Source organism: Enhydra lutris, unplaced genomic scaffold (genome assembly GCF_002288905.1).
Source record: "Enhydra lutris kenyoni isolate GAN:26980312 unplaced genomic scaffold, ASM228890v2 scaffoldscaffold33, whole genome shotgun sequence".
Lineage (NCBI taxonomy): Eukaryota > Metazoa > Chordata > Mammalia > Carnivora > Mustelidae > Enhydra > Enhydra lutris.
Genome location: NW_019154117.1, coordinates 7,422,531 through 7,442,809, shown reverse-complemented (window position 1 = coordinate 7,442,809; position 20,279 = coordinate 7,422,531). Strand labels below are relative to the sequence as shown.

Sequence of the window (20,279 nt, the reverse complement as noted above, 5' to 3'; positions counted from 1 at the left end):
AGAGGACATTAGGAGAAGGAAGGGAAAAGTGAATTGGGGGAAATCAGAGGCGGAAATGAACCATGGGAGACTATGGACTCTGGGAAACAAACTGAGGGTTTCAGAGGGGAGGGTGGTGGGGGGATGGGTGAGCCTGGTGATGGGTATCAAGGAGGGCACGGATTGCATGGAGCACTGGGTGTTACACGCAGACAGTGAATCATGGAGCACTGCATCAAAAACTGATGATGTACTGTATGGTGACTAACATAACACAGTAAAAAAAAAAAAATTCGGAGCCTCCTAACCGCAGCCTGTTCTCTCCAACTAGATTTCCGTCGATGTTGTCTGACGGCAAATCGCATGCTTGCTTCTTTTTAAATGAAGTGCTCTAAGTAGGTTCTTAGCACAGCTCTCAAAGTTCGGGGGATAGAGAACTGAATCCGGGGCGCTGCTACAGCTCGCCCCAGCACGGAGAACACGGACAAGCTCTTGAGATTACAGTGATGGGGGGGGAGGCAGCTGCTTCTCCTACTCAGTTGAACAGGATTAAAACCAGCCCCTGACATTTCCTGCCAACCTCTACCCTCCTCAATCCCTGATATCTATGCCCAGTAAGATACTTGTGGAATGAACAAATGGTATGAAACAGAGATAAATGCCACCAAAATCTACTGCTTTCTATCTGGATCCCAGCTTCACGGGACGCCTGGGAGCAGAGTGGCACACACGGTTTACGAAAACACTGCGTTCCCGAGAACGCCACCACCCCCGTATGGGGGTGACTTGGACCGCATTCTCATCTCCTTGGGAGTTAGCCACAAAGCATAGGCTGCCCCCAGAGAGCCGGGAGTAGCTGACAGTCGGGAGGCCAATGGGAGTGTTGTGTGCCCAGCACAAGAGTTCCAGCCCGTGCTTGTCACCGGCGCGTCTGTTCTTAAACCAGCTGCTGATGCTGGAAGGTGGCAGGAAGTCGGAAGGCTTTCTGCTTGGATAGGCCTCCCTCTGTCATCTGCAGGAGCTCTGAGGCACCCAAATATTTGCAGTCTATGTCTGTTAAGCAGCTAGACCCTTGCCTTGTTGCTCAAAGAAATCACCCCTCCAGATAGGCACACGTCTGGATAGGAAACACCCGAACGGTAGCTGTCCCGTGCCAGGCAAGGACAAAAAACAAAACTACGTGCTCTGCTTACAAGGATTCATTCATGCCACCCTGTGAATTAAACATCCATACATCAAACATAGGAACTCAGAGAGTTAGAGGAAGAGAATCCAGTCTGTGGCTCTCCCTTGCTTTCATTCTCTTCCGTCGCTAAGAATGATCTCCCTTTACCTCTCAACTGTCCCTTCTTGATTTTTATCCCCAAGGTGTTTTGTAAGCGTATCTTTTTCTAATTAGACCTCAAATTCGAAGACAAGGAGCCAAGCATTCTACCTCTGTTCAGCCCCTCCTTGTGGCCCCTTGTAAATCTCCCTCAGTTTGCCTGTAATGGGAACATCATCCGTGAACCGCATAGAATGTGGCCAAGAAAGGCTATGAAAGGATTTGGATTTGGCTGTATTATAGCTACACTCGTGAGTTCAGCAAATGAGGGAAATGAGGCCACGGGCAGGTGAGTCCCATCCAACTCCCTGCGGCCTCTGGGCCATTGAGGTTCCTTTTCTCTTGGTCTGACCCCACTGGTCCAGAATCACTACTCCAGCCACCATGCCCAGTTTTCAGGAGTCAGAAAGGAATGAAGGAAAATGGGCCCCCATCCCTTTGACAATATTTCCCAGAAGTTCTATCTTACCATTCCTATTTATATTCCACTAGCCAGACCTTAGCCCCATCCCAGGCTGTGCCTCATTGCAAGAGAGGCTGGGAAATCTAGTCTTCTCCAGACGGCATTTGCCCTGCTAAGAACTCAATAACTGTCCATCACTGCCCCTGTGCCCGCCCAGCCCTGCGACTAGAATATTCTACCCTGCTGAGTCTGCAGCGGTCCCTCCGAGAGGGACCGTATCCACGGGTTTTGGGTAACTTGCATCCCTAACTTCCCACGCTTGCATCCCAGCTTAGCTAAGTGCTCCCTCTTGATTTTAGGAAGAAAAGCCAAATGTGAACCCTCCCAATTCCAGTGCACAAACGGCCGCTGTATTACGTTGCTGTGGAAATGCGACGGGGACGAAGACTGCGCTGACGGCAGTGATGAAAAGAACTGTGGTGAGTAAGGAGCCTGACAGTGTCCTGGGCCACCTCACAAGGGTGCGCACACGTCACTGAACGTGATGCTCTGAAAATAACGCAATTCTGAAAATAAGAGGCTGCTCGTAAGAACTGCTTTGAACCCCAGGGTCCCAAGAGTCTATACATCCTGTTCTAGAGCAGTCTGGTTCAGTGTTTGACACGGGACTACCAGCCTGTGTGTGGAATGTTGCCGATCGAGCGCGGGTCCTTGGAAATGGCAGGACCTGGTTTATCGTAGGTCAGGCAGACATTTGGTATGGGAAGCTAGGAGAGGGGATGGGAGGACTAGAAGTAGAGACAGAAGCTTGCTTAGAACAGACTTTCTTCTTATAATTCTCAAATAGCCCTGATACCCCCAAAAAGAAAGCATCTATTGTAGGCAGAGACTTTTTAAGTCATGAATAGTAAGAAATCCCCTTAGGTTTCAGCAGGTTCATAAACTCCTGACATAGAAACTCCAGGCCAGGGCAGATCACAGATCAGATAAGGATATTTAAAAAGCCTCTGCCTACAATAGATGCTAATTCTAAAGCTTTAGGGCAGGGCAGAAGACAATCTTTCCCCAAGAGAACGGGGATAGACCGTCATGCCTACTGGTATGCACATAACCACAATGACCAAAAGATCATGGTGAGAAATGCCTTATGTTGAGCCACAACAGCTGAGAACTACATGTCAACATGGCCTTTAGGTTCTCTTGAATACATGCTGAAGGTTACTTTTTGATCCTTTTGTTCTTTGGTGTAAAAATCCTGAAACAATATTGTATGGATGTCAGTGACAACATGGTGATTTGCCTTCTAAAGGATGTTATATAAAGATGTCCACTCTATAAACTAGAAATACAGAAGAAAAATAGAAGGTAAATGCAGGTAGCTTCAAGTGCCATCTCGTTATGCCCTCCCCTGCTTCTTCATGCGTCATTACAAAAATGGCAGCACGTAGGCATCATGGCACTTGTCTTACGCTGAGCAGCGTCATGGGAGCTCACGATGGGAAAACCCATTGTTCTTAGAAAGTAATTATTCTCGTGTTTCAGAAGCCTGCTTTGGCCATCTGACTACCTTAGTAGCAGCTAACCTGGGTCATCTTAGGGATCACTGCTGGCTCTTCCTAAAATAGTCTCCACATAAATAACTTCTAGACACACAGAAGGAGGGTTTGGAAGAGGTAAGAGGGTAAATATGTGTACTCGAAATCCCATGAAATGGGAAAAATTAAATATATCCTTGGCCAGCACTGGTCTCTGCCTCCTGGGTATGCAGGTAGAGAAGGAGAGTGGGAACATTGCTCAGGGAAGCTCTGCATGTTTATTTTGAGATGTTCCTCCCTGGAAGGGAAACGGGTGCACAGTTGCTTAAAACTCGTAAAGCCACTTAGTATTTTTCCTGCCCGCCGTCTTGATATTGAACTGGGCTATAGTGTCAGCAGAGCTGTTTCTTTCAGGCATGTCAACCAGCATTTTTAGTCAACTGCCGCTTGGAATCCACAAGTCATGTGTTCCCCTCAGCACCCCCCTCCCCAACTCAGTCTGTTACAAGCACAAGGCTCACCGGATTAATGAGTAACGTAGACCCTCTGAGCGGGTAACTGGTAGACCTCTTCCCCTGTGACACACCTACATTTCTATCCATCTCTTAAGGCCCAATTCAAACAGCCTTTCTTTAACCTCCCAGTCTGTGTTCAGAACGGAGAGAGAGGAACTCTGGCAAGTTTCTGTCCCTGTTTATCATTAGTATCAGCACTTGGTAGGACAGCCGTCTTGCCTACTCCCTTAACATTTTATACATCCTCAGACCACGTGGTCTCTTTACAATGATTCCCCCCATCCTCTTCAGAGGACCACCGCAGGCTGAACTGCCGCAAACTAGCTCCGCAGACACTCCCTCACCTTCCGACACGCTCAGGAGCGTGCGAGCCTGGATGTCGTTTTCACCATTAATACTGGGGTTTGAGCGTTTCCGTGATTTTTAGAAACAGGTGTGAATCTAAGAGCTAAGGTGGCCTTTCTTGTTTCCTTGGCTACACAATTCATGGGGAAGAATTATCCCTTTTGGATCATCAGGATTTGTCACCACATCTTTTGAGTTGTCAGAATGGGCGATAATCACTCTATTTCCCTGTTGCGCCGTGTCCGAGGCGGGGGGTGGGGGGCTGGGGGCAGCGATTACACTCTGCAAGTTGTCCCTAGTTCAGACCCCAGACTTGAAGCAATCCCTTTCTAGTTCTTAGCAAACTGTCATCTTTTGGCTGATTTGCCATTACAGAATATTCGTTAGGGAAGAAGAGTGAAAACTGGAAATTTAGGCACGTGAGCAAGGAAGAATGCAGCTTGGGAAGGAGGAGCCTAGAACACCCTATGTGGCTGCTTACGGAGACCCTCCCTGCTGTCTCTGACTACTTGGTGGGCGAGTGACCAAGCTGCCCAATTGGCTTAGGAGAGTCCAGATTTATGCCTGTCTTCCCGGCATACTTCTCGGTGTCCGCACTCCGCTGATTGTCCCATTTTGGACAAGTTGCATGGTCACCAGAATCACAGGAGAAAAGGCCTGCCCTTGTTGGAATTAGTAGCAGAATTGATACCTTTTTCAGGTGATTTGTCACTCTAACCCTCATGTGGGGACATTGGCAGCCCCCACAGCATCTTCTGTGACTTTTAGTTGATGTTAGTCCAACTCTTGGATTCTAAATGTGACCTCGTTTATACCCGGGCTTAAACGTTCTCCTGGGGTTGCAAGATAAGGAGCAACCCCTGTCTTACCATGACTTCCATATCTCCCAACTCTCTCAAATGACCATCTTGCTCCTCTGGAGAAAAAAACAAAAACCAAAAAAAAAAAAAGAAAAAAGATTTTTCTAGTGTTCGCCTGGATATTGGCAGTTTAATGCTAGCAGGCTCCATTCTGTTGTTGGAGTAAAAGGTGTCAACAGGCAGTTTCACCCCCAGTGGGAATATCAGCTCTCGGGTGCCTACGACTTTAACCCCACCGATCAACTTTCGTAGTGAAGAAGACGTGTGCCGAGTCAGACTTTGTGTGCAACAATGGCCAGTGCGTCCCCAGCCGGTGGCAGTGTGACGGGGATCCCGACTGCGAAGACGGCTCTGATGAAAACCCAGAACAGTGCCGTGAGTGATTTGCTTTGGACCATAACTCTCCCAGGCTGTTTCGTGTTTTGTAGCTCTAAGTCTTATTTCATCCAAAACTTGGTTGTAATTTCCCTTGGCCTGCCTTGATGTGTGGGCCAGTGGACTCCAAGGTCAGTCAAGTCATTAACAAGTTGATAAGTGTCTATTAAAGAATATTGTCCCTAGTCTAACAAGACTGACATTCTCTTGGGTAGCTTCGCTATTGAATGTTTAAGACCGAAGCCAGCCGATTTGATTAAGAACTCCTTGACTAGGTGCATAGATTTCAAATATTTTGTAATCATGACTCCAAGCAGATGGTACTCTGGTCCTGGAAGCTAAGTTGAGGTAGGAGGTTCCCCACTTTGGGCCCAGGATAAGCTTTTAGATGTACAGCTTATGTTATACACACACACACACACACACACACACACACACACACACACACACATATAGTCCATTACTGAAGGGGTAAGGTGGCTAGAAATAGGGTGACATCATGATTTTTTAACAAACCTCTTACCTAAGGTTATTAAAGTAGGGTAAAACTTACAGCTTATTCTTAAATAAGAAAAATGTCATAGGTATGCCACTGTATATCTGTGTCCTTAGGCAGATAGCCAGGAAGAGGTCTGTGACATCACAGAGGATGAGGATTTGGGACAGCTAAATTAGGATCCTTTGAATGTCATGGTGAAGAAAGTCTTGGAATTCATTTCGAAGCAGTCGAGAGCTGTTGAAACACGAAAAGTGCCAATCTCATGGGAACCAGGTTTAGGTCTGGAATAAGGATGACAAAACTCAGTGGAGCAGAAAGGAAGATAAATGCATCAATTTCAGTTTTCGAGGCAAGGAGTCAGGGGAGCGATAAGAACATTGGTCACGGCAGGTCAGATCACCTCCAGGAAAGCGCAGTTGCCCAGAGACATGGCCCTGGGTTTTAGCGGAGAGTGACCCAGTGAGGTGAGGAACCAGGACGGGGTCCCCATTTGGGCAAAGCTCCTGCAGGTCACGAGGAACATTTAAAGGAATCTAGTCAGGAGGCTTCCCAGGTGTTAGGTCATCTAGCCTTTTGGGAAGTGGCCATTAGGTGACCTTATGTGGTATCTGACAGATCACAAACAAACAAAAAAAGGTCAAGGAGCAGGCCCGCCGATAAGCCTAACTGTGCCAAATAAAACAGAAGCCAGAGCTGAGCACGCCACGGAACCTTGAAGGAGGAACGCGGTCGAGGCTCTCCGGGGTCCCGCTGGGCAGCACCGGCTGGCATGGCTTCCACTAGTAGGTCGCATCTCGCCCCTTCGCCAGGCCACCGAGGGACAGGTGTGAGCCCAGGCAGGCAGCGCGGGACCAGCTGTGTGGCACGGAGGCGTGGGGGAGGCTCTTTTGAGACTGTATATCATCAACAGATATGAGAACATGCCGCATAAACGAAATCAGCTGTGGCGCCCGGTCCACTCAGTGTATCCCCGTGTCCTGGAGGTGTGATGGTGAAAATGATTGTGACAGTGGCGAAGATGAAGAGAACTGTGGTAAGAAGACTGGTGTCGAGTGGCTTATCCCCGAGACCCTTTTGCTCAAAGAGAAGGGTGGGCAGGGGGAGAAGCTCCCTCGAGTGTGAAGATGCGGTTCCGGTGACTCGCTTTTCGGTGACTTCGCTGTGCGCTCAGCTGCTTGGCCTTCGTTACTGCCCTAAAACTCTGGCAGGAGTCCCCCGGTGACTGGCCACTGCTTGCTCTGGTGTTCCTCCTAGGCAGATAGACGGGAGACGGTAAGTCGTTCAGGGCACTGCCACCCAGAATAGGTCAGTGAAGCCACAGCGGTGTGGCGTCAGTGTCTGTTAGGACGGGGGGACCTGGGCCTTCCTCACGTGGGCTCAGCACAGCCGGAAGGGGACTAGGGCCAGCAAGCTCACGCCGAGGTCTCAAGTGGGTCTGCTTCTTGGAATACATGACCTGAGTAGCCTACAAGGAACTTGCGCTTGCCTCCGAGCTAGATTCTCTTTGAGCCTTTCCGAAGGTTAACCTGGCCCAGAAGCGTTAGCTCTCATCTTGCCAGCGGAGACCCAGAGAAAACCCTGCCCAGCTGACGGTCCTTTCTGGTCTCTTCCCATAGTTCCTGCCTGTAAATACGAGCTCTGTTTCATAGGCTTTCATGTTTCTGTTTCTGGGAAATGTGTAATAAAAAGTGCCGTGCGTTCCGGGCAAGGCCCTGGGAATTATCTGGGTTGAACAAACATTGCTGTGAGCACTCTTTCAAGCTACCGCCCTTTTATAGGGCTCCCGGAGCGACAGCTCCCAGGGCTGACAAGCACAGGCCTCCCGCTGCAGCAGAGTACTAGTGAGCTGAGCATGCTTGTACTCCGCACACGTCTCGTGTGGAGAAGTCGACTTCTGACGTCGATACCACTGCACCTAGTCCAATGAGTTTCGGTTCAATCTTAGAGTTGAGCTTCATGTATTGGTGAGCCCCAGAGCTACCAAGTATCTCCCTCCTGAAACTAGACTTTGCTTCCCAAGAGAGTCGTGGTCTCTACCCGAATTACCAGCAACTTGTGACCTTGATTCATTCGGCAGGAATTTGAGTCCAAGTACAAACTGGCTAGTCTGCCTGGTTTATCATCATTAGCGGATCGGGCGGTGAGGACTGAGATAGATTCCAGCCCAAGCAGTGACTTTCTAACACTTGAAAATATTTAAGATCTGTTATTCCTGATCCTGGTTTGAGGGACCAACAGAGAAGGAACCACGTATGGTAGCATAACATAATGGCTGGTTTGGGTTGATCGAGTCATAATGCTTCTGATGAGTCCACACTTGCCTGCATACCCGATACGTGCTGTTCTCAACTGATAACCTGGACCCACGAGCTGTCTGTCCATTTAGAGGTAGCTGGGTCTTTGCCATTCCAAATGGAATGCCCCAGTCAGGTTTAAGTTCTTCATCGCTGTCCCGTTAGGAATCTGTTGTGGTTCTCACTTCAAATTAACTTCTAAGCCTTCAGCAGTTCTCTTGGTCCTTTCTTTCCCTTCTTACTCAAGAGCCCCTGCATCTTGTCCATACTGAGGCTGCGTGCGAGTACCCCAGGAACTCAGATGCGAACAGAATGCCACCTTAGCTTTTCAGTGAAGCTGGGAGAGCTGGCTAGGGGGCGTGATGAGACCCCGCACACTGCGCTGTGCGGTGAGAGTCGGGAAGCCAGGACCCGTCCCGCACGCTCAGCGATGTCTGCCCTCTCCCCGCTGCAGGGAACATTACGTGCAGCCCCGACGAGTTCACCTGCTCCAGCGGCCGCTGCATCTCCAGGAATTTCGTCTGCAACGGCCAGGACGACTGCAGCGACGGCAGCGACGAGCTGGCGTGCGCGCCCGCCACGTGCGGCGCGCACGAGTTCCAGTGCGGCACCTCCTCCTGCATCCCCCTCAGCTGGGTGTGCGACGACGACGCCGACTGCTCCGACCAGTCCGACGAGTCGCTGGAGCAGTGCGGCCGCCAGCCCGTGATGCACGCCAAGTGCCCGGCCAGCGAGACCCAGTGCGGCTCCGGCGAGTGCATCCACAAGAAGTGGCGCTGCGATGGGGACCCCGACTGCAAAGACGGCAGTGACGAGGTCAACTGTCGTAAGTAGCCTTCTCAGTGGTCTGCTCCGTGCCCGCTGCGGGGGTCCGCCTGGACCGTGTGGCTGACCCTCCCTCTTCCTCCCCCCGCCCCCACCGCAGCTTCGCGCACCTGCCGCCCTGACCAGTTCGAGTGCGAGGACGGGAGCTGCATCCACGGCAGCAGGCAGTGCAATGGCATCCGGGACTGCGTGGACGGCTCTGACGAGGTCAACTGCAAAAACGGTGAGGGCCTCCTCCTGGGGGGGAGTCAGAGGACTGCTGGGGCAGCCCCACCAATAGACTCTTCGCTTTTGTGTTTCTCCTTGTAGTCAATCAGTGCTTGGGCCCTGGCAAGTTCAAGTGCAGAAGTGGGGAGTGCATAGATATCGGTAAAGTATGTAACCAGGAGCAGGACTGCAGGGACTGGAGTGACGAGCCCCTGAAAGAATGTCGTAAGTGGAGGGCTTGCCTGAGCACAGAGTGGGGAAGGTTCACCACATCGCCCCTAGCTAATGCTGTGGGGACCTCGCTCAGGGCCTGTCACACCCCTTCTAAGGAACCAAGTTCTGTGGTTGGGCTTCAGAGTGGCATTTTTATGCCTTCAAAGTTGAAGCAGTCACAAGCTTGTTCATAGCTTCACCTCCTTAAAGATAACTGATCGGCTGTAGGACACTTGACTCCTACGACTAAGCCAGCTGGTAACCTGCAAAGCAGACTGGGTTTACTCTTCCCCCAAACACTCTGAGATGCGTATCTTAAAAGCAAATTATTAGACCTTAGGAAATTCATGGGTTTGACCAGACTATCTCGATAAGTTATCGCAAAAAGCCCAGAGTTTAAACGTTAACAGGGGCAAAAATCGATTTGAAATAAGGTACGGGGTAACTCTGGTCCCTTTTTCTTCCAGATGTAAATGAATGCTTGGTTAATAATGGCGGCTGTTCTCACATCTGCAAAGACCTCGTGATAGGCTACGAATGTGACTGCGCAGCTGGGTTTGAACTGATAGATAAGAAAATCTGCGGAGGTGAGTCCGGAAGGGAGCCTCATCCCTGGGGGGGCGGGGGAGAGAAGCACGGAAACGACAGTATCTTGCTGTAGGTCATCTAGGCACGAAAGACTAATCCTAATTTCCCTCCTAGATATTGATGAATGCCAAAACCCGGGAATCTGCAGCCAAATTTGTATCAACTTAAAAGGCGGTTACAAGTGTGAATGTAGTCGGGGCTATCAGATGGATCTTGCCACTGGCGTGTGCAAGGCAGTAGGTAAATGGACTTGGACTGGTGTTGCTCTGGTCCCTTTAGGAGTAAGCGCTTACGAAGCATACAGCCACTGACCCAAGAGTCAGCTCAATTACAGAATTAAAATAGTACAGCTCCCCCTGACTTGGGATGGGGTCACAACCCAATAAACCCATTGTAAGTTGAAAATATCCCAAGTCAAAAATGCATTTAATATACCCAACCTACCAAATACCTCAGTTTAGTCAAGCCTGCCTTCAATACACTCAGAACTCTTACATCAGCTTATAGCTGGGCAATGTCATCTAACACAAAGCCCAGGAAGTATGGAATGTCTCATGTAGCTTACCAAGTACCATACTGAAAGGGAGAAGCGGAACGGCTGCGTGGGTACAGATGGGTGTCAGCGCATCGGGACTCACGTCTCCGTGATCATGGGGGCTGCAAGGAGCTTCTGCTCGCTGCTACCACCCAGCATCATGAGAGAAGATCACAAGAGAGGATGGTAGCACGTATCCCTGGCCTGAGCAAAGATCCCAACTCTGAATTCGAAGTGTGCTTCCTACGAACGCAAACTGCCTTTGTACCATCATAAAGTTGAAAAATCCTAAATCGAATCATCCCAAATCCGGAACTGTCTGTTCTTGAGATCAGTGCTACTTACCTGCCACTACAGTATCACAAAAAAAGCACTTCCCCAGAACACCTGCCTTGGTCAGTTTCTTTTGCGTATGATACCATGAATGCCTACCAGGTTCACTTACTTCCTGCTTCCAAAACTTGAATGCAATCCCAGGAAGTAACTTAGTCAACAGCTGCTCAGAGACTGTTCCCAGCTGATCAGCCACCCTACTTTTGAGTGCTGTGACCCCAGGACTGCCTTCTTGAACAGTGGGAGGTGCTTACAGTGCCCCGGGGGCACAGACCGCAGCTAGTCTACTCCTCAGGTGTTGGGCCGTGCCTTTCCTTTCTAAGTGCTCCCTCCTGACTTAGAAGGACCTTGCCTTCTTACAGCGACACTAAACGAACCTGACTCCTGTCTTGCAGGCAAAGAGCCAAGTCTGATCTTCACAAATCGAAGAGACATCCGGAAGATTGGCTTGGAGAGGAAGGAATATATCCAACTAGTGGAACAGCTAAGAAACACTGTAGCCCTTGATGCGGACATTGCTGCTCAGAAACTGTTCTGGGCTGATCTAAGTCAGAAGGCCATCTTCAGGTAACTTCAGTTCTCTGCTTAGCGTCTCAGCCTAAGCCTTGGTCTTTGTGAAGGCTTGGAGGAATTGCTAGCTCCACGCTAGCATCTAATTAGCTGGGACTCTTAAATCTGGACACTGATGGATTCTTCAACTATTAAGTTACTATCAGTTCCTCATTAGAGACTAACAATGGTGTATGGAGTACAAGGTGTCCGTAGCTGTAGGAGTATAAGAAAGGACATCTCACTTAGCAATGTGTCAGTCCTGCTTATCGAGTACCTCCCAGCAACTCAATAATGGACACTGTTATTTAGTATCAGTAAGAAGCATCATTAAATGATGTGAGGGGTGAGCTATGGTGTGACTCGAGTTTCTTCTGCACAAAGTTGTTGACCATTTTGTAAACAGCAAGTCCATTCTCTAGGCTCTGATGGTGTCAAACTCTTAAATGTCTTGTGACCTATTCTGTTTCAGTGCCTCAATTGATGACAAGGTTGGTAGACATATTAAAATGATCGACAATGTCTATAATCCTGCAGCCATCGCTGTTGATTGGGTGTACAAAACCATCTACTGGACTGATGTGGCTTCTAAGACTATTTCAGTAGCTACCCTGGATGGAACCAAGAGGAAGTTCCTGTTTAACTCGGACTTGCGGGAGCCCGCCTCCCTCGCTCTGGACCCACTGTCTGGGTGTGTAGTCTGTTTTTTCTAGCCTTTCGGTTGCTGTTCCTCCTGGCTGAAATAGTACTGAAACCCCAAGACTTACAGCTCCCTACAACAAAGAATTATCCAGTTCGAGAGGTCAGTGCTGTCATGGTCGAGTAAGTCTGCTCTCTTCCAGGCACCCCCGGCAGGATGAGCACTGACTGACAGTAAGGAAACATGTCTGACTTGACATACACACAGAAGTGGTGTCTGAACCCTTATGGCCACCAGCTTCTCTGCAAGTGATTTTTAATGTTTGTCCAAATGCTTTGCCAAACCTAAGGACTAGCACGCGTTGTGAGGATTTTGGTAGCCGTGTTACCTCAAGGCTTTCATCTAAATGTCCAAGTCGTCTGAAAGTCCAGTTGAAGTAAATGGATCTCTCTAGCAACATTTCACCAAGAGGCTCCCCTATGTGGGTGCTAAAGGCTATAGAAAAGCAGCTTAGGAAGTTGGTGGAGGCTCTAGCAATGACACCTGACCCCCAGAATCCTCGTGAGAACAGTCAGCCAAGCCCCTCGATAAGGCTTAACATATAGTCAACTTTCAGTCCTCTGAAAGAATTGGCCTTTTATAAAGGAAATATATAACCCGTGACTTGGGGTTGAAATATAATTCTCACACTTACATAGATTAATAGTGTTCATAATGAGCTTGTAGATTCTTAGTGTTACCTTTTTTTATCTGGAATATAATTTAGACCATTACCTGTTACTGTCGGTCTCCAGAGCTTTCCCGTCGTCGTTTAAATGTGTATCTCAAACTACAAATTTATTCCTTCTAAACCACTGAGGCTTCTTTCTCATTTAATTCTTCCTAGCTTTGTGTACTGGTCAGACTGGGGAGAACCAGCTAAAATAGAAAAAGCAGGAATGAATGGATTTGATAGGCGGCCCCTGGTGACAGTGGACATCCAGTGGCCTAATGGAATTACACTCGGTAAGTCTGTCCTTCCTTCCTTGGCCACCACCAAGGTGGCCACCATCTTGGCCAATGGTCTCCACAGCTTTTGCTTCCCTCCATAGTTTACTCTGGACTACAGCAGATGACAGCTCCCATGGTTCCTCGATAGCAAGAATTTGGGATGAGAGGAACTGAGCAGTGCAAATCGAATGCTGGGGCTTTCACAAATTAGACGCTCTATCATTACTAGCTTTTCTGTCCACTTGGGCCCAATACGGGACATAAATTCAATGCGTCTAGTCTGTCAAACTTTAAAAAATATTAAATTAAATTAAATTAAATTAAAAAAAATTCAATGCGTCTTGGGCCTTAAGAACTCTCATCAGGAAGAACAGCACACTCACCTCTCTTAACACTTCTCTAACGTGAGCACCATTTCTTAAGTCAGCTCCTTGGAGAATCTCAGGTGCTCCTTTAATCCCCTAGAAGAAGTGTGGGTCTAGACCCCACATGCTGCCTCATAAGATTTGTGGGACCCCCCCACCACCACTTTAGGAGCCCGTGCTGGAGAAGGAACCATGAGAATAGAATATTGGATTCCCTGGATATGTTCAGTGGAAGCCAGGGCGGTGATGGTGTCCCATGCGCTGACCATTCTTTTCCTCCCCAGACCTTATAAAGAGTCGTCTCTACTGGCTTGACTCCAAGTTGCACATGTTGTCCAGTGTGGACTTGAATGGCCAAGATCGCAGGATTGTCCTCAAGTCTCTGGAGTTCCTAGCTCACCCTCTTGCGCTGACAATATTTGAGGTGAGATGTGTGCGTCAGCTCCAAGCATCTACCTCTGGGTTCTTAGAGTGCCTCAGGGGAGAAAGGACAGGACAGGTGTGGGGCAAGGAGGGATGGGCAGAGGAGCATGACCCGAGAAACTGCTTCCACTTCAGACAGGGGGTAAAGTTGATGCTCACTTAAAGAAGCCTAAACTTGCATCTCCAATGGTGTGACATCCAACTTCCCAGACTGATGTGCAATAAGTTTGCGCCATTACATTGCCAGACAGTAAGGATGACCTTAGATACAGACTTGTGTTAATCCCGCTAATCTGGGGGTTCTGTTTTAGGATCGTGTCTACTGGATAGATGGAGAAAATGAAGCCGTCTACGGTGCCAATAAATTCACTGGGTCAGAGCTGGCCACTCTGGTCAACAACCTTAATGATGCCCAAGACATCATTGTGTATCACGAACTCGTGCAGCCATCAGGTAACGGGGACAAGCACAGCCCTCCATCCACAAGGCCACTGTAGGGACAGCAGCGTGGCCTAGTACTTGCCGGGCTACCAGGAGCTCTTTAATATGTCATCCTGCCCTACAACGGGACTCTCCCGTCCAGTCCCCTACCTCAAACACATCAAACGTGGTGTTTCATTTTGTTTTGTTTGCATTTCTGACTTCCTAGTGAAAGAGCTTTCAGAACTTCAGCTCTCCCTTCCCAGCCCCGGCACGCAGTCTTTTATTCCAGGCTTTTCCATACCTCCTGGACTTCATTCCCTTGTACGCAGACTCTTGCACTATCCTCCCAAGGAGCTTTTATGCCACAAGCTTTCCCTACCTCCCGCTGATGACACATCTTCTGTGTAGATACCCAAACCCATCTATTTGGTCACACCAGCTCCTGCTCGAACTACTTGCCTGGTTCTTTCTAAAGGAAACCCGTCAGCCTCCCTTTGGCTGGGTTCTGCAAGACCAAGCGAAGACCAAGGAGGACATGCTTTTCTCCTTCCCCTGAGTCTTCACTCTAAGCTTTGGGTCCTTAATGGGTGCCTCCTGCCTCCTCACCACACCCCTGTTCCAGGCATAATCCCGATACCGCTTTCCAGAAATTTCTTTGGATCTGTGGTATCCTGAGGGCATGTTGCCTGTCCCTGTATTTCTTCATTGTATTGAACCTGAAGGTTGGACAGAGGAGACAAGCGTCATCTCCCTGGGGACAAGGACTCATGTCTCCAGCCTCTAGAAGAGGGCTTTATGTACAGTAGGCACCAGAATCCCTCTTTTAAAGGATTTTTATCTCCAAACAGGTAAAAACTGGTGTGAAGAAGACATGCCCAATGGAGGCTGTGAATACCTGTGCCTGCCGGCCCCACAGATTAACGATCACTCTCCAAAGTACACCTGTTCCTGTCCCAATGGGTACAGGCTAGACGAGAACGGCCGGGAGTGCCACAGTAAGGCTTTTTACTTTTCAGCCACAAGCAGGGCCTAACGACGGGCAGAAGAGTAAGGCACTAATGAAAAAACTAGCCCAGATGTTAAGAATTCTGCTTTCACCGATGCTTGGAGTAGACTTGAGAGCCTACCTGCTGCCACTGCTAGCCAGGCTGTTGGCATCATTCCCTCCCAACTGCTTCTCACTCACTGCAGCACTGGGGAGTCGGTAGGTGACCACGGTGTGAACGGGACCGGCCTGACGTGTCCCGGTTAGTCCCGCAACAGCACTGAGCTGGCCGACTTGCAGATCATTGAAGTCTTAGTGTTTCTCCTCCAGAGCGAGAGAGGCTATGGGTACAGGAAACCTTATGGCCCCTGTGGGCGATACCATCCTAAACTCACACTTAAACCCACCTTGATTTTCATCTTCCATTCTTAGCTTTTGATTGAGTGGCCAATTAAACACCCCTGTTGGGAGCAAGGAGCTCCTCTGTGAGGTTTTTATTAGCTTAATGCAGCGTCCCTGCAGGGATGAGCTCGGTTTACTGAGAAAGTAATTGCTAAGACCATCTGACAGTAAGACGAGTGTGTCTGATACTCTGTTGTCGAGAGCATTTCTGGTAACTTCCAGGACGGTGCCGGGAGGGGTAGGTGTGGCCGTGCACCTCTTTGAATTGTCAGATTCCACATGCTCACTATTTGGTCCCACATCTCGTGTGTCTGGTTTTGCACGAAGACTTCCTTTTGGCTCTGACCACGCAACTTAGCTCAGCAGTGATCTCTGTTTCCCGTGGGGTTGACATAACCTGTCGAGTGGTTTCTCTGGATGAAACAGCTAGCCGCCCTGGAACCTTGGCCTTAACCAGGTTCTCAGTCTCTATAATGCAGGTTCTGCAACTCCTGTGACTTACAGTGAGACAAAAGGTATCCACACAACAGAAATTTCACCAACTACTGGACTAGTTCCTGGAGGTACTAGGCCCAGTACTGCACACTGTGAATCTCAACTAACAGCCACACTTTTTGTATTTATTGCTTCAGTAATTCATGCAGCCCTGTAACCACTAGCTCTGCCCCTAGCTGGTAACCTACACCTCAGCTCCAAAGCCCGAAAGTCTGACATTCTTCATCTGACCCGACCTAACGAAGGTTCCTACTAGAAACAGCTGTTCGAGCATGTGACTCTCCAATCCTTCCGGACTGGTTGTGCCTGGTGGGCAAAGCAGTAGGCACTGACCCGCAGTCATGGGTGCCAGGGGCAAAAGGTGCTTGTCTGGATGGGACTGTTTCTAAGTCTGAATTCATATCTGTCTACATGGATTTCTTTCATTCTCCTGTAGGGATCAATGTGACCACAGCCGTATCTGAGGCCACTGTCCCCCCGAGAGGCACGTCTGCTGCCTGGGCCATCCTTCCTCTCTGTAAGTACCTCCCCACATATCTGGATAGACTTGTTAGATGCCCAGCAGATGGGCATTTCGAATCCATCTAGAGACACCGCTCCCACGGTCACAGGGTCCGTGACCCTGATTACGTTCGCTCCCTCCCCAGCCTGGCACGGAGTTGAGTTCAAACCTTGCTCTTTGGTGGCATCCTTGGCACTGTGAGGGACAGCGATAAACACTCACATATTACATAAAAGGTGCCGACTACACTCTATATCAGGGCCATTAGTCTGACTCAGTACATTCCTTTAGGTGAAGAGCACTGTTTTCTTCCCTTTAGAAAGGTGTAGAATGCTTCATACAGAGGAGACACGCAGATGCTTCAATGCTTTCTTGAGGAGTTATAGGACTTGCAGAGGGTAAATTAAAAATAGGAAAGAATCCTCAAACTCAGGGGAAAGAACCTCTAGAGCAGTGACTGGGCATGGGAATTCTAAGGCCCTGTGCTATAATGGCCACTTTGTCCTGGAAGACTGGAGTCCAAGCTTTACTAATACACCGGGGGGAGGGGGGTGCAATTTGAAAAGCTCTCCAGAAACTTCTGAAATTTTCATTCAGTTGGCCTGCACTGGGGCCCGGGACTCTACACTCGCCTAAATGGACGTTGTTGAGCTTAGCACCAGGCCACAGAAGAATACTTGACCACAGGTCTGAACTTGTTTTAAGCTTCTGGCCCATTTATAGTTTAACACCTAGTTATGCTGGCTTCCTACAACGTGAAATATTTATTGATGTCAAGTCTCATGGATTCCTGACCATGACCTCATTTTGTATGTTTTGAGACTAGACCCTGCTTAGTCACCTTCTCACTCTTCCTCAGTGCTCTTGGCAATGGCGGCAGTAGGTGGCTACTTGATGTGGCGAAACTGGCAGCACAAGAACATGAAAAGCATGAACTTTGACAATCCTGTGTACTTGAAGACTACTGAAGAGGACCTGTCAATAGACATTGGGAGACACAGTGCTTCTGTTGGACACACGTACCCAGCAGTAAGTCAGCTTCGGGTCTTGATACACTCTGGCTTGCAGTAGGACTTTCTGGAAAGGAGACTGCTAATTCAAGCTACGGCTTCTTGGGCTAGGAAGAGCCATTAGGATCACAGAGCCACCAAATAAATCTACTACCCCTGGAGATTAGACAGTCTAGCCTGTTGGGATGCATGTCAGTCCGTAGATAAGCATCTGTCCCAGAATGACAAGTAAGTCAACCTAAGGTCTTCACTATACTGTTGGAGATATTTTTGGTTATAGAAACTCTGTGTGAATAATAGGATGAACCAAGTGGCTCCTACTTGGACTGTCAAGTCAGCTATCTCCTGGACACTTAAAAGTTTGCATGTCCTCCTATACAGGGGAGTTGGCTTAAAGTCAGTGTATTGAGCAAGATTCCGTTAACCATCATTACCAAATGCTTGAAAGTGGCCTATCCGGCCTACTGTAGCTCACTTCCTTTCAGCAGGAGAGTTAGTCCCTTGTTCTTCAGTTGAAACCCGACTGGAGTATTGGGCCTTCACTTAGGGAACAGTCTGAAAAAAAACAAGTGCTCAGTGCTCCCTCTCAAGCTGTCTGGTGAATCAAAGAACAGCGGTCCGTTCATGGCCCGCACGTGTCTTTTCCCCATTGTTCTTCAGGATTTAAGATCATTCAGTGGAATGGCAGCATCAGCTCCATGATTTTCTCTCTCCCCCAAGTAGATACCATTGAATTCAAGTGAAAATGCCTCAGTGACACAACTCAGTACTGCTTTAGATCGGACTTCCCTTCCATGTCCCTTTGGTCTTTGGTTGACCAACTCAAAAGCAAGGTCCATTTGGGAGACTGGAGTTACCATTACCAATGAACGGTCACCAAGCTCATCCTGTACTTTTTCTCTTCCACAGATATCAGTTGTAAGCACAGACGATGACCTAGCTTGACTTCAGAGACGAGTCTTGACCTCTGAGGTCTAAAACCAATAACCCTCCACTTCGAAATGGTAACCAAGCCAGCACCTGAAGTCTTTCTTCCTCCATTCTGGAAGAACATCAAGATGTCTTTACGTGGATCAAGCTTGTATACTTGACCATTTTTATATTACTTTTGTAAATATTCCTGTCCACATTCTACTTCAGCTTTGGATATGGTTACCAAGTATCTAACCTTGAGTTTCTAGACAGTATTGCCACATCTGGCCAAATATGCACTTTCCCTAGAAAGCCATAGTCCAGCAATGACCCTTGTGCTATAAGTGTACACCATCTGTACAGACATTGTATAGGCCATCTGTAAATATCCCAGAGAACAATCACTATTCTTAAGCACTTTGAAAATATTTCTATGTAAATTATTGTAAACTTTTTCAATGGTTGGGACAATGGCAATAGGATAAAACGGGTTACTAAGATGAAATTGCCAAAAAATTTGTAAACTAATTTTGTACGTATGAATGAAATCTTTGACCTCCGTGGAGGTTAGTAAAGACTGAGTGTTCAAACTACTGTACATTTCTTTTTCACGTGCTAAAACAATTAAACCAAGCAGCTTAACCATGGTTTCTGCCTATTCCTCCAGGAAAAATTTCTGTTGATGGCCTGAGTAGTAGCAAGCATTCTAAGTATATGAGCTAGATAATACAAATCAAGTATATGAGTACAGACCTTGATGTTGCATAACTAGGCTTATAAATTGGCTAGTTTCTCTTAGAACCAAGTACTAAAAGAACAAAGTACCATTTAATATTTGCTCCTGAAATATTTATTTTTGGTTAAAGAAGCTAGCTTAGCCTGTACCTAGAATTCCTCTAGGAGGAATTTAGAGGCAAGTTCCTTTTCTGACTCATTTGTTTCCTGACCTAGAAACCTATGTTAAGATTTCTAGCAATTCTGCTTCTTCATTCCTAAGTCTCTGTTTTCCATGTTCTGTCATTATATGTAGCTCCAGGACAGTGGAAATTTCACAGAAATGGAAATTTCATGGAAAATCTGTAGTAGCTTCCCATTTTTCAGTCTGGCTGGCATACAATCCTTCTGTGGACAATGTCTGAAACTCTTAGTATGAAGAACAGATAAGAAATTTGGGCAGAAGAAACAGGAGCACAGGGCTTTAAATAAGTTTTCCATCAGATTGGCCATTACTGCCTTTCCCTAAAATCTCAGGATGTGAGCAAACAAGGGAAGACATGAGATTTGGAGCCCTGGGAAGATGCTTTAATTTCAACAGGAGAGGGGAGGGAGTCTGCTATAGATGTGACTCCTCTTGGAACTCACTGACCAATGCAGGAGCAAAAGGATGAAGAGATCCTCTGAGTAACTAAAGGGTTGGGTGGGTGACTCCTATTCTGCTTGGGCATGGAATATAAGTAAGGCAGTTGACACCTTGCTTGTGGTTCAGGTGGAGACCAATGATCTTAGAGGAAGCTGCTTCTGCCATATTGTTTCATAGACACCCTGTTGTGATTTTGGTCAAATCGATGAAAGTGAAAGAATAAGCATGGTTTGGGTTTTTTGGGGGCACGGGGGGGCGGGCAGCGTGTGCAAGTCTGGCGTATAGCTGTGAAGGAAGAACTCTGTGTTTTCCCCCTTTTGCTTCCTTTTCAAAAAGTCATTACACTAAACAGGTTGTGGCCTGCTGACACAGGGTATCAGAAGTGCCCCTTGT

The 20,279-nt window shown here is 48.1% G+C and overlaps 1 protein-coding gene across 3 annotated transcripts in view; it reads left to right on the top strand.

The window, feature by feature from the left end:
* Nucleotides 1-19,167, top strand: part of LOC111153544 (very low density lipoprotein receptor) — a 29,764-nt gene extending 10,597 nt beyond the window's left edge. The window contains exons 2-19 of one of the 3 annotated variants that reach the window (XM_022512615.1): nt 2,066-2,185; nt 5,214-5,336; nt 6,746-6,868; nt 8,584-8,955; nt 9,055-9,177; nt 9,264-9,386; nt 9,842-9,961; nt 10,077-10,202; nt 11,226-11,397; nt 11,852-12,070; nt 12,906-13,024; nt 13,659-13,798; nt 14,109-14,250; nt 15,069-15,215; nt 16,087-16,170; nt 16,539-16,619; nt 17,464-17,633; nt 18,524-19,167. In XM_022512615.1, coding sequence (XP_022368323.1) covers nt 2,066-2,185; nt 5,214-5,336; nt 6,746-6,868; nt 8,584-8,955; nt 9,055-9,177; nt 9,264-9,386; nt 9,842-9,961; nt 10,077-10,202; nt 11,226-11,397; nt 11,852-12,070; nt 12,906-13,024; nt 13,659-13,798; nt 14,109-14,250; nt 15,069-15,215; nt 16,087-16,170; nt 16,539-16,619; nt 17,464-17,633; nt 18,524-18,559 — 2,540 coding nt within the window. In that variant the 3' untranslated portion in view covers nt 18,560-19,167. The remainder of the gene's footprint in view (nt 1-2,065; nt 2,186-5,213; nt 5,337-6,745; nt 6,869-8,583; nt 8,956-9,054; nt 9,178-9,263; nt 9,387-9,841; nt 9,962-10,076; nt 10,203-11,225; nt 11,398-11,851; nt 12,071-12,905; nt 13,025-13,658; nt 13,799-14,108; nt 14,251-15,068; nt 15,216-16,086; nt 16,171-16,538; nt 16,620-17,463; nt 17,634-18,523) is intronic. The other 2 variants (XM_022512616.1, XM_022512617.1) reach the window with 2 other exon arrangements.
* Nucleotides 19,168-20,279: the final 1,112 nt, after the last annotated feature.